The sequence below is a fragment of the Drosophila montana genome, unplaced genomic scaffold, assembly GCF_035044405.1.
Source record: "Drosophila montana isolate Dmon_TW-CO22-7 unplaced genomic scaffold, ASM3504440v1 contig_2632_1, whole genome shotgun sequence".
Taxonomy (NCBI): domain Eukaryota; kingdom Metazoa; phylum Arthropoda; class Insecta; order Diptera; family Drosophilidae; genus Drosophila; species Drosophila montana.
Window position 1 is genome coordinate 31,143 of NW_026997497.1, and position 12,874 is coordinate 44,016.

General features: G+C 36.4%; 1 protein-coding gene across 1 annotated transcript in view; it reads left to right on the plus strand.

The window, feature by feature from the left end:
* The window catches only part of LOC135429318 (acetylcholine receptor subunit alpha-like), an 85,501-nt gene that overhangs the window by 22,208 nt on the left and 50,419 nt on the right, over nucleotides 1-12,874 (plus strand). The window contains exon 4 of the mRNA XM_064683585.1: nucleotides 2,655-2,780. Within this exon, the coding sequence (XP_064539655.1) occupies nucleotides 2,655-2,780 (126 nt within the window). The remainder of the gene's footprint in view (nucleotides 1-2,654; nucleotides 2,781-12,874) is intronic.

Consider the following 12,874-nt stretch of genomic DNA (forward strand, 5'->3'; position numbering starts at 1 on the left):
ATAGATGTACATATTAATATGCAAAATTTATGTGCGTGCCGTTTTTGAATGTTATACACGGAATTGCAATTGTGGTGTGGCTGCGTTGTGTGTATATGCTGCAATTGGGGTACAGTTTTCTTTGTATACCCTGTTGATGCTGGTCAAGAATATGTATAAATTATGGGGTCGGAGATGCTTCCTTCTGCCAGTTACATATATTTGCACAAATACATAATACCTTTTTTATGTCCGTCTGTCCGTCCGTCCGTATGTATGAACGCAAGGATCTCAGAACCTATAAGAGCTAGAGACTTGAAACTTTAGCTGTAGGTCCTCCTAGTTCCGATATTCGATAACTTGCCCCGTTTCCAAGTAATCGATAAAAATCGATATCGAAATCCTGTTTTTTAAGCAATTTCGGTAAATAATGAGAGGTAGAGTCGCCAAACTTGACATGCAGCTTCTAGAATAGTATGTATATATCAAACTCTTTAATTTTTTACCTCTCGCCACCTCCCCTCTACTACCTAATAGCTATAAATCAAGTAAATACACCAATTTATTGTGCCACGATTGTATTGTTTTCGGTGCTGCTATTTTAATTCGTTGTTTTTTTTCTCATTAATACTACGATACATTGAGGGCAATCTTAACTTGATTCTTCATTTACATTTGAACCGCTCAGATGTTTACAATCCAAGTGAATTGCAATTACTCAAAATGTCTGGAAGTTAATCTGACAGGTGCAGAGTATTCGGTTTAAGTTCCCATTTATATAATTCAAATAATTGACTAATTCAATTAATTTGCTGTAATATTACCGGAGTTTTCTTAGGTAAAGCGTGTTCTTGTTGCGCTCGATAATCGGATGCCTTACTTTGGTTGGCCCCATTTCATTCGTATTCTTTAATTTAACATCACTGATATTATTTAGTTCACATAATCTTGCAGGTATCTTAAAAACATGATCACCAAGATAAAAAAATATTATCATGAAGTACGTTCGGGAACGAGCTGTATATTTTAAAATTTAATGAGACGATATTCATATTCCTTTGGCAGCTTAATAGAAAGACAGCTGTTTGATATCAAATTAGAGCCGTTTCCAGTTAACCTTAAGTTAAGTTTCTTGTAATTTTGTGAAAATTAAATTTCATCAGGATTGGTTAATAAACAATTCTTGTGGTTATATTGGCAAGCCACATGGCAGCAAGCGCAATGCGCATGCATTTCTGTTACATTCATATTCACACATATTCATATGCATAGCGTTTTTTAATTCAATAAATAGAATTGCAACTGCGATATTGTAAGCTGTGCGTATGTGCTGCTGTTTTTATACCCTGAACTCATTACAAATGGGTAAACAGGGTATATTGTATTTGTGCAAATGTATGTAACAGGCAGAAGGAAGCATCTCCGACCCCATAAAGTATATATATTCTTGATCAGCATCAATAGCCGAGTCGATCTAGCCATGTCCATCTGTCTGTCCGTACGTCTGTCCGTCTGTCCGTATGTATGAACGGAAGGATATCAGAACCTATAAGAGCTAGAGACTTGAAATTTTAGCTGTAGGTCCTCCTAATGCCCGCGCAGATCGAGTTTGTTTCCGATATTCGATAACTTGCCCCGTTTCCAAGTAATCGATATCGAAATCCTGTTTTTTGAGCAATTTCGGCAAATAATATGAGCTAGAATCACCAAACTTGACATGTAGCTTCTAGAATAGTATATATATATCAAGTATCTTTCATTTTATACCTATCGCCACCTCTCCGCTACCACCTCAAAGCTATAAATCAAGTTAATTATCCAACTTGTATTGCCCATCAATTTATTTGAGAATACACAAATATTGTTTTTTCTAGTCTACAATAAGATGTACTATCGAAAATTTCATTAAGATCGGTTATAAATTACAAAAGTTATGTGCGCACGTGTTAGCAGCAAAGCTGCTGCGCAAATTCCAAGAATTTCTGTATACATGTACACACACACACATTCATGCGTGTTTGCTTTGAATTCTATCAACAGCATTGCAATTGCGATTGTATTGTTTTCTGTGCTGCTTTTTTATTTGGTTTTTTTCATTAAAGCTCAATTATTGGTGTGGCCCTTGAGTAGAGGTAGCGGTAAGTGGTGCGGTTAGTTGCGAGTTCGAACCCTGCCAAGGGAACAATTATTTTTTATTTTCATTTTTCTTTATTACTACTAAATCAAACGAGCGCGTAGCGCGAGCTGCATTTGGTGTTGGAAGAAGAGGGTTCAGGGTATCCCCTAGTCGGGAGCTCCCGACTAGAACCTCTTACTTGTTTCTTCTTGAAACTGGATTTTTGATATGGAAGTTTGAAGCAATAGCAAGTAATTTGGTCGGTTTAGGGTAGTGGGTATTCACAGGTCGAGCACTCCCGACAAGAGATACTTGTTCGTAATAAGAAGATAAATGATAAATTATGATCTTAAAGAGCGGTGATACGTTCAATTACTTCTCTAATGATCGATAGAAGAGCAATAAATATCAGCTCTTTTTTTTGGAGGTGCTTTAAATTACCCAAATCACCCCTCAAAACGTGTCTAAGTAACCGGAATTTTGAATAATAATTTCTTGGTTACATTGTATTATTAGACTACTAATATTAATTCCTGTTAAAATCATTTTTAAATTTCAGCAAATTTCTTTTAAAGGATGCTCACGCATGTTTCTATCCGTACTACTCTTCGACTAATATTGATCGCCTCCCATCAGCAGGGTACTATAACCATACAGCCTCGAAAGAAGAATTAACAACACAAAGGTAGGATAAAGTTATACGACTTACAATTAATTATTTATTACTTATAACTGTCATTCTCGGTCGCGTTTTCCAAACTTGAAGTGCCCACTTCTGACCCAAATGGAATCCTTAGTTACATTTTCAGCTTCCTATCATTTTTATTTTGAGCTGTACGTTGATCACCCATAAGTCATTTGTAAGTCAGGGCAATCTTTTATACATATTTATATATGTACATATGAGGAGTGACTGATTGGTGACCAACCCACAGCCCAAAACGTAAATTAACATATACAGCATACATTTCAATCGTAATTGCAGTTCATCTCTATATATAAAACTGTTTGTCCTGACTGACTGACTGACTGACTGACTGACTGACTGACTGACTGACTGACTGACTGATTGGTGATCAACGCACAGCTCAAACCGTAAGAGCTAGGAAGCTGAAATTTTCACTGTAGTTACCTTATGTAATGTAGGTGCACGTTAAGACGGGGTTTCGGGAAATTCCACCCGCAAGTGTGGAAAAATCGCGAAAAACGTTTGTATGTAACTTTTTTGTTTACCATCCGATCGGCCTCAAATTTATTTGCAAAGGTCTTTGTTCAAATTCATTTGAGGGGTGTTTCGCACTTTTTGGAAAATGCATCCCTCCTTGGTGGAAATGGGGGTAAAAAATTTGGTGGGTGACGTTTCGCCCTCAAATTCATTTCCAAGTATCTATATGAAAATTCATTTGAGACGTGTTTTTCACTTTTCGCAGATTTCAAACTTCTTCGGGGGGAATGCGATTCAAAGATTTTTTGGGCGAAGTTTTAAGTTGTGTCCGATTTGCTTCAAACTCATTTTCAAAGCTCTACATAAGAACTTAATAAATACGTATTTCAGCGATTTGGGCAATTCCACCCGCAAGTGTGGAAAAATCGCGAAAAACGTTTGTATGAAACTTTTTTTTTACCATCCGATCGGACTCAAACTTATTTCCAAAGATCTTTTCTCAAATTCATTTGAGGGGTGTTTCACACTTTAAGGAAAATCCATTCCTCCTTGGTGGAAGTGGAGGTCAAATATTTTGTGGGTGACGTTTCACGCTCAAATTCATTTCCAGAGAGCTATAAGAAAAATCATTTGAGACGTGTTTCACACTTATCGCAGAATTCAAACTTCTTCGGGGGGAATGCGATTTAAAGATTTTTTGGGCGATGTTTTAAGTTGTGTCCAATTTGCTTCAAACTTATTTTCAAAGCTCTACATAAGAACTTAATAAATACGTATTTTAGCGATTTGGGGAATTCCACCCGTAACAGTGGTAACTTGGCGGAAAACGGTTGTATGAAAGTTTTTTGTTTACGATCCGATCGGACCCAAACTTATTTTCAAAGATCTTTGTTCAAATACATTTGAGGGGTGTTTCACACTTTTTGAAAAATCTATCCCTCCTTGGTGAAAATGGGGGTCGAAGATTTGGTGGATGACGTTTTGTGTTCAAATTTATTTCCAAAGATCTATAAGAAAAATCATTTGAGACGTGTTTCACATTTTTCGCAAAATCGAAACCCCTTCGGTGGAAAATACATTTCAAAGTTTTTTTTGGTGAATTTTAAGTTTGTTGATTTTATAACATACGTGCCACGGGCAAGGCCGGGTTATACCCGCTAGTTTTGAATAATTCAAAAACGACACACAAATGAATGTATGTGTGCAAATGTATACATAAATAGCCTGTAAATATAACCGCACGTTTTCTATAATATCTTCTGTGTTTCCCAACCGATCTTGATGAAATTTTCTGTAGTCGATCTTATTGAGCTGTTGAATTCGCAAAAATAATAATAATAAGATAATTAGGCTAAAGTTGGGATAAGTTGGTTGGTAGCTCGAATCAATATATCGGAGGCGGAGAGGTGCGATGTTCATGTTCATGTTCATGTTCAGATAAATTTGTATGGAGAAGTTGACAGCAATAATTTGGCAATTAAATTCTATAGCTAACTCAATTCGTTAATTGGCGCCCAGCGAATAGAAAATCGATTATAAAGCTCAATTTATCAGCGGATTTAAATCAAATGTGCAAGAATTACTAACTAAAAAGTCGGTAAACCTGCGCCGCGACAAAACCAAAGAAGTAAGAGGTTCTAGTCAGGAGCTCCGGACTAGGGAATACCGTGAACTCTAATCTACCAACATCAAATGCAGCCGCGCTTCACGCTCGTTTGCTTCAGCAGTAATAAAAATATATTAAACAAGTAAGAGGTTCTAGTGGGGCGCTCCCGACTAGGGGATACGGTGAACCCTTTTATTCCAACACCAAATGCAGTTCGAGATACGCGTTCGTTGGCTTTAGTAGTAATAAAGATATATTAAACGAGAAAGAAGTGCTATCTTCGGCACGCCGAAGATTTAATACCCTTGCAGACCCAACCTTTTCAAAATGCTCATAGTGCTTTGCCGGTATCTAAGAAGCACAGGGAAAATAGTTAATGCCGAGTATGGTTAAGATATCTTGAAAAACAAAACAGGTTTCCATACAACAACTTAATTTTCGACCGATCGTTTCTATGGCAGCTATATGATATAGTAGCCCGATGTGAATAAGATTATGCATAAGTGGAGGGAGCATAGTAAAACTAATAAATGCCGAGTTTGGTCAAGATATCTTGAAAAACAAAAAAAATTCCATACAACAGCATAATTTTCGACCTATCGTTCCTATGGCAGCTATATGATATAGTTGTCCGATCTTAATAGGATTTTGCATATATATATGGGGAGCGTAGTAAAACTAATAAATACCGAGTTTGGTCAAGATATCTTGAAAAACATAAAAATTTTCCATATAAAAACTTAATTTTCGACCGATCTTTCCTATGGCAGCTATATGATATAGTTGGCCGATCTTAATAGGATTTTGCATATATATGGGGAGCGTAGTAAAACTAATAAATACCGAGTTAAGTCAAGATATCTTTATAAACAAAAATGTTTTTCATACAAGAACCTACTTTTTGACCGATCGTTCCTATGCCAGCTATATGATATAGTGGTCCGATTCAGGTTTTGACATATGAACTGCGTGCAACAGAAAGAGGGAATTCTGCAAAGTTTCATAAAGATAGCTTTAAAACTGAGAGACTAGTTCGCATAGAAACAGACAGACGGACAGACGGACATGGCTATATCAACTCGGCTGTTGATACTGATCAAGAATATATATACTTTATGGGGTCGGAGATGTCTCCTTCTATCCGTTACACATTTCACGACAAAATTATAATAAAAATATGAAAATGTCCATGTCCTTGTCAAAAAAAAAGATGTGATCGAAAGCGAACAGTCGAAGAATATTAATATATATATATATATATATATATATATGTTTTTGATCCATCACACAAAAGATAAATTTATCAAAAGTTGCCTAACTATGGAAAACGAAAATACCATCGTGGTAGCTATATGCCGTTTCATACACCTGGGCTTTATTGTCCAGTCCGTTAGTCGAAAATACCCAATCTATTTCAGTTAGCTGTTTTGTTGTAGGTACCCCACGCAAAAGAGACGATATACCAAGCTCGTTTAATCTAATTTCTAACTGGTCTCTAACTCTAGCTCGACATGAATTGAAATCTCCCAAAATAACTATTTTACTGTGATTATTAAGCTCCTGCTCTAAGTGTTCTAAAAATAATTGACGAAATTCGGAAATGGAGAAGGACAGGTTTCTATAAACAACTACATATTTGGTATCTAAGTGTTGAAATATAAGGATCTGGCAAACTTTATTATGTTCCAGATTAATACTAACCACAGACAATATTTTAGCACTTTGTGCAATGTACGACTTTGCATAAACAATTATACCACCAGGTGGTCTAGTACTACCTGTACACATGCTACCATCGATTCGACCGAGTATGTCAAAGCCGTCTATATTATATACTTGGCCTTCTCTACTCCAAGACTCTACAAAACATAAAATATCTGCTGTGTTTATTAAAAAATCATTTGAAATGTCTAAACTATGGTTAAGTAAGCCCTCAATATTATGGAAATATGTTAAAATATTTCCTTCTACTCTCTCAAAATATATCTGATGGTGGGTGGTCAATTTTTTCTCGCCCCGGAGTTTTTCCAACTCAATATGGACGGGATCGGTAGCTTGTATTTCTCTAGGCGGATTAAACTTTCCTATGAGGAAAAGCCCAGATGCACTAGTTGCCCTGCTACAAGCTACGTATAGAGCAGCACGGTTCATGCCGTCTTGCAAATGCACTGCAATTTGCACTTTTTTGTAGGTTGCTCCCTGACTCTTGTGGATGGTTATTGCTTCAGCAGGAACCACTGGAAATTGCAAGCGTTCAATTGTTACTTGGTCATTTTTCCTATATTGAAATGTTCTTAAAACTCTATCAATTGGTGTCCAATCAGAGTGCAAACGATTTGATTTTTTTGCTCTTGCTTGCGCTCCGACAGTTGCTTCAGTAAATTTAAGCCAAAGCTTCGAAACTAACACACCAGATCCGCTGGCTGTATAGTCAATATGCATAAGCTGTCCACTCGCTCCATTGACCAAACCATCATTGGTATTAATATTGACTGTAATCATATATTTAGCTGTGGTTTTGAGCTTAAGCAGATAGGGAAGGCCTTGGGTTTCGGAAGTCTTGAAAGCCTTAATATTTTCTAAAATATTTAGCTTGTTCCTTTCAGATATTGATTTGGCCTTCAGCATATCTTTAGATTTTAAAGTATATTCTTCTGTAATAATTTGGCTTAGTCGGATATTATTGTAATCGCTCGCTTTCTGATTTGACTAGAACAACCTTATAGCATCGTTGGGAATATTATTTATTTCGGAAGGCAGAACAATTCTCTGTTGAATAAGCATCTTGTCCGTGTCAGTCATTTTTCCTTCTGACATATTATTTAATGCGATGGCAAAGGCACAATCCTCACGTTGCCGCATTATTTCAGTCAATTCAAAATATTGGAATAAATTCCAAAGTGGTGCTCCCAAAATTATGCTATATGGGTCTCTCGAGTTTGGAGCAAAAATCCAACTATCGCCAACTGGTGGAAGCTGCTTTAGATCACCAAATGCCAATATTGAAATTCCGCCAAAGTATGTATTAGTTCTAAAAATTTGCTTTAGACGGAGATCCAAATACGACAACATTTTTGGACCCACCATTGAAATTTCATCATCATCATAATAATAAGCTTTAAATCTATAAGCTTTGAATGCATAGTGTTGATTGCGTCGTTACTAAGGGGCCTTAATTCCATTGAATATTGGTTTACAGGCAGAGAGAAACCGGATGGGTAGTGAGTCCACCAATTCCATAGGCTGCTTTGCCGGTTGGGGCACACAGCAATACCTTTGCAGAATCAGAGTTACAACCAACTCTGGTGTTAAATCTTAAAGTTAGTGACTGATATATAGTTGATATCAGCCTACTTTTTCCAACACCCGCCCCACCTCCAACGTAATCATATAATGTTTGCATAACATTCATATTATGCATAACGTGAGCGTAATATTGCCGTTGTTTACTGTTGAGTGATCGCACCATTAAATTAAGCTCATTTTCTGGAACTTGTGCAGGTAATTTAATCATTCGGATTGCATTTTCGTCAGAGTTGCCTTCATGCATATTATCTTCAAATACGTTAATGTTTCGAGCAACTTCTGGCACTGCAAATCCCCTGAACTCTTCATCAAGCAACTGTCATTGTCATTGTTGTCTTCTTGTATCTCATCTAAGACTTGTTGAAACTGAGCCTCATCCAAATATTGATATCGTCTTCTATTTGCTTCGATGATTTCAAATTGTGCATTGAACGTTTGCTCATTATCAGTGCTAAGAATATCTACTTGCTCATTTCGCCAAGGGAAAAAGAGCATTACAAGTTCTCGAAAATAATCAGATCGGGATACATTTATGCTGTACCTTCTCCACCGAAGGATAAGAGAGTGCCTACGTTCTCTCAAAATTCCTGACCTATTTTTGAGGACCATGGGACGGCCGTCATTGGCATTGTCCTCCCGCTCTTGATCATTATTTTCCTCGTAGTCTTCTGCTGTTGAACGGGCATTGAGCGTCTTAGAATATTTGTATTTGGCAGCAAAGTCAGCTAGGCACAAATTATTTAATTCGTCCGGTCTTTGAACATAATGATCTAGCAAGTTTGGTAAAAAATAATCTTTTGAATCTGAAGGGAGTGTTTCTAAATCTTTCTTGGCTTTCACCATACCAACTCTTTGATCAGGATGCGAAGTGTTTACAAAAATCTCGCCATAGCTACATCCTGATATATGGAGTCCAAGGATATTGTATGAAGCCTCTTGCGCAGATATTTCTGTTCCATTGATGAACTTATTACCTAGATGTTGTAGTTTTTGCTTAACTGAAAAGTTATTACTACTTATCTCGTTCATGGCTTCACGCAATAATTGAGAAACTCCACTATTCGATTTGTTTATGTAGTTTATTATATTGTAGTGTGTATATGCCTAAAAGTAACACCCAGTATTCATATATATAAAGTATGTGGCACTTTGTTGCATACAATAACAAATATAAATTAAACAAACCCAGAGCCACTCTATGTATTGGCTCTGGCTCATATTACGCAGCGCGAGTCACTAGCCCCGCACGCTGACCATTTATGTTTACGCTGCATATCCCACGCTCCGTCTGAGCACATTGCATGAGCAACATATATGCTCACTAACACAGGCATATGCAAGCTACTCACTCTCCCTCTCTTTGTAGCTGTTAACCAATAACAGCATAAGAACATATATGTATGTATCCATAGGCTAAGCGCATAACATTGACTTTGAATAAATTCTTTCTCATACTACAACCTAACCAGCACTGACGTGCAAAAATGAACTCTTCTTTATAAATTGTAATAACAATATTACATGGCGACCGTGACAAGTGTCACGCAACGTGGGAAAAATAAATAAACGACAACAACAGTGAGTATGGTGTGGCTTTTGTGCATATTATGTCCATACGCATCACTCTTGATGAGTACAGGGCGCGCCAACTTCTAGCCAGAGAAACGGCTAACAAAGAAGTTGAAATAAAACAAAAGAAACCAAGAAATCGTGGCGACTTACGGCTGCGCATTAAGAAGCGCAAAGCCGAAATTGTTAAAGTGTTATATAATAACACAAAGCCCCCGACTTGGGAAAACGCCAAGAAACTAGCCGATGAGCTAGATTTCTTAGCGGCGGAAGAGCGCAAGCACAAAGCACAAGCCAATACACCTGCTCCTCACCCTATAAGAAATTTATTAAAATCCAATAAACCAACAGAAGAAAAGCCGCTACCTAAGATGAAGAAAAGATGTCCTGACGACTGTCCTGGACCCTTTTACACCCCGGCCTATGCGATGACCTGCACCGGCAACGCTGACCGCTCCAAGGCAGCCAAATAAGGAATAAATAGCACCACACCAATAGAAGCAGCAGACTTTGCTGTGTACGTCAAGGTAAAGTACAACAAAAAAAAATTGTACGCTAAATTAGAGAGGAGATCACTGCGTTGATCGAAATAGGGTTTTAAAATAGACACGAAAAGAAAGGCCTTATGCCTAAATATAATATTAAAAATACTAAACAAAAAAAAAATTTTCATTTAAAAAAAAAATAATACACAAAAGATATACTACAGACACAATAATGAAAATATAATATTCATTTGTAACAATTTTCAAATATGAAATATGATGTTCATTTAAAATTTTCAACAATATTACAATATTAATTTAAATTAAAATGGGCTCAAACGAGTCCAAGGTTAAAAAATCCGCCGAAAATGTAATCAATACTGTTAAAGTAATCGATCATAAAGAAAATTTAGAGAATATTACACTTTTGCTAATTATAATCACCGTAGTATCTGTTGTATCGCTAGCATTGAAGGTGTATGCAATGCATACAAAGAAAATTAAGAAACGATATATCAGTAGAGCAGACGGACTAGACAAGGTTTGAACATATTTGAATATGTCAGAGGAATCATACTAAGTACGTTGCCATATGTCTCAGTAAAACTAGTAACTGAAGAACACCCAATTTTGGGACCAGCAACGATACTAATGGTGCGACTGCATCAATAAATATCTATTATATTAGTATGGAATGGAGTATATTGGTGAAAAATATCAGTGACCACACAGACAAATTTGACAAGTCATATAAATGCATTAATAAAGGCATACCTATAAAGGTAGAAACACTAATATACCATGTACAAATATTGATAAAACAATATAACGATATAGTACATGCAGTAAATTCCATTAAAAATAAACTAACACAGGAGCATACCAGGCAGTGCCTTAAATTCATACAATCTTTAAATACCAGATTGAAAAACATTGGCATTAGACAGAACATTATAATAAATGTTCCAGAAGATCTATTTTTACCAGCAAAGTTTGATCCAAACCAGCTACAAGATCTTAATGAGTCGAAGCCAATTACTGATATAAATATCGATATCGACATTGAGACACTGGACAATACAGAATCCAACATGCCAGACCAGGTAGCCTTAGATAGGGAATATGTAAGACAAATTTCGTCTACAGTCCCTGAATTTGACGGTAAAAAACTGTCATTAAATCGTTTTTTAACAGCCTTAAGGCTTGTTGAACGAACAAAGGGCAACCAAGAGGATTTGGCTGTAGAAGTCATAAAATCGAAACTAATTGGCACAATACTATACAAATGCCAAGACGAGACTACGATCTATGGCATTATTAATAAATTAAAAAGTTGCGTCAAAGGAGAATCCATTGACGTGATTAAGGCAAAGCTGTTAAACGCCCAACAAAAAGGCAAAACAGCAGCTCAATATACAGCTGAAATCGATAACTTGCGTAAGCAACTCGAGGCAGCTTATATTGACGATGGCCTAGACTCGGATAATGCAGAGAAATTCTCTACTAAAGAGTCAATATCTGCAATGACCAAAAATTGTGAATATGAAAAACTTCGTATAATACTAGAAGCTGGAAACTTCAGCACATTTAATGATGCAATGAGTAAATACATTCATTGCAGCACTGAAATGACTGGAAGTGCCAGCACAGTATTATATCAGCGAGGCAGACATAATAGAGGCAATGATTATCGCAATTACCAAAGGGGTAGAGGCAATGGCCGCGGTAATCATAACGCAAACTATACTAACAATAGAAATGGCAGAGGACATTATAGAGGTAATGCCCGTGGTAATAACCGAGGAAGGAATAATTCCAACCGAGGTAACAACCAAAACAATAACAATGGCAACTATAATGGTAATAATAATGTTTGAGTTACACAGACTAACTCGGAAAACCAACAAAACCCTTAAGATATGCACCAAGAAACACCAAAGTACACACAGTCAATCTAAACCTCAGTATCTTCATTAACATAAATAACGAAAAGACAGGTAAAGCATTTACCCTATAGCTAGATACTGGTGCAGACACATCACTATTAAAAGAACATGTTGATACATTTGAAAACATTAATTCAAACATATCAACTCAAATATCTGGAATCGGTGAAGGTTCAGTTTTTTCCAAAGGTTTAGCATTCGTAGAATTATCTACCGGAAAATATGTCATTCCACACGACTTTCACATAGTCGGACACGATTTCCCAATACCCAGCGATGGCATTATTGGTATAGACTTCTTTAAAAAGTATAATTGCCAATTAGATTTCACACAAACATGTGATTCTCTAATACTTCGACCAAATAATTTAAACTATCCTATAAAACTACCAATAACTCACACTTGTGATAATAATGCCACAATACTTCCAGCTCGTTCTGAAGTAGTCCGTCAAATCAATATTGTTTCGCCAGAAAGCAATATTTTCATTCCAAATCAAGAAATTGATAAATACTATTTCCAATAATCAACAAACATTTGTCCGAATTTTAAATACAACAAATTCAATAGAAATAGTAAATCTTAACGACATTAAAATAGAAAAGCTAAGTGACTATGAAACAGTCCACGAAATTAGCAAAGGTCGCCAAGAAACGGTGATGAAAAAACTAAAAAAGAACTTTCCCCCATTATTTAAGACA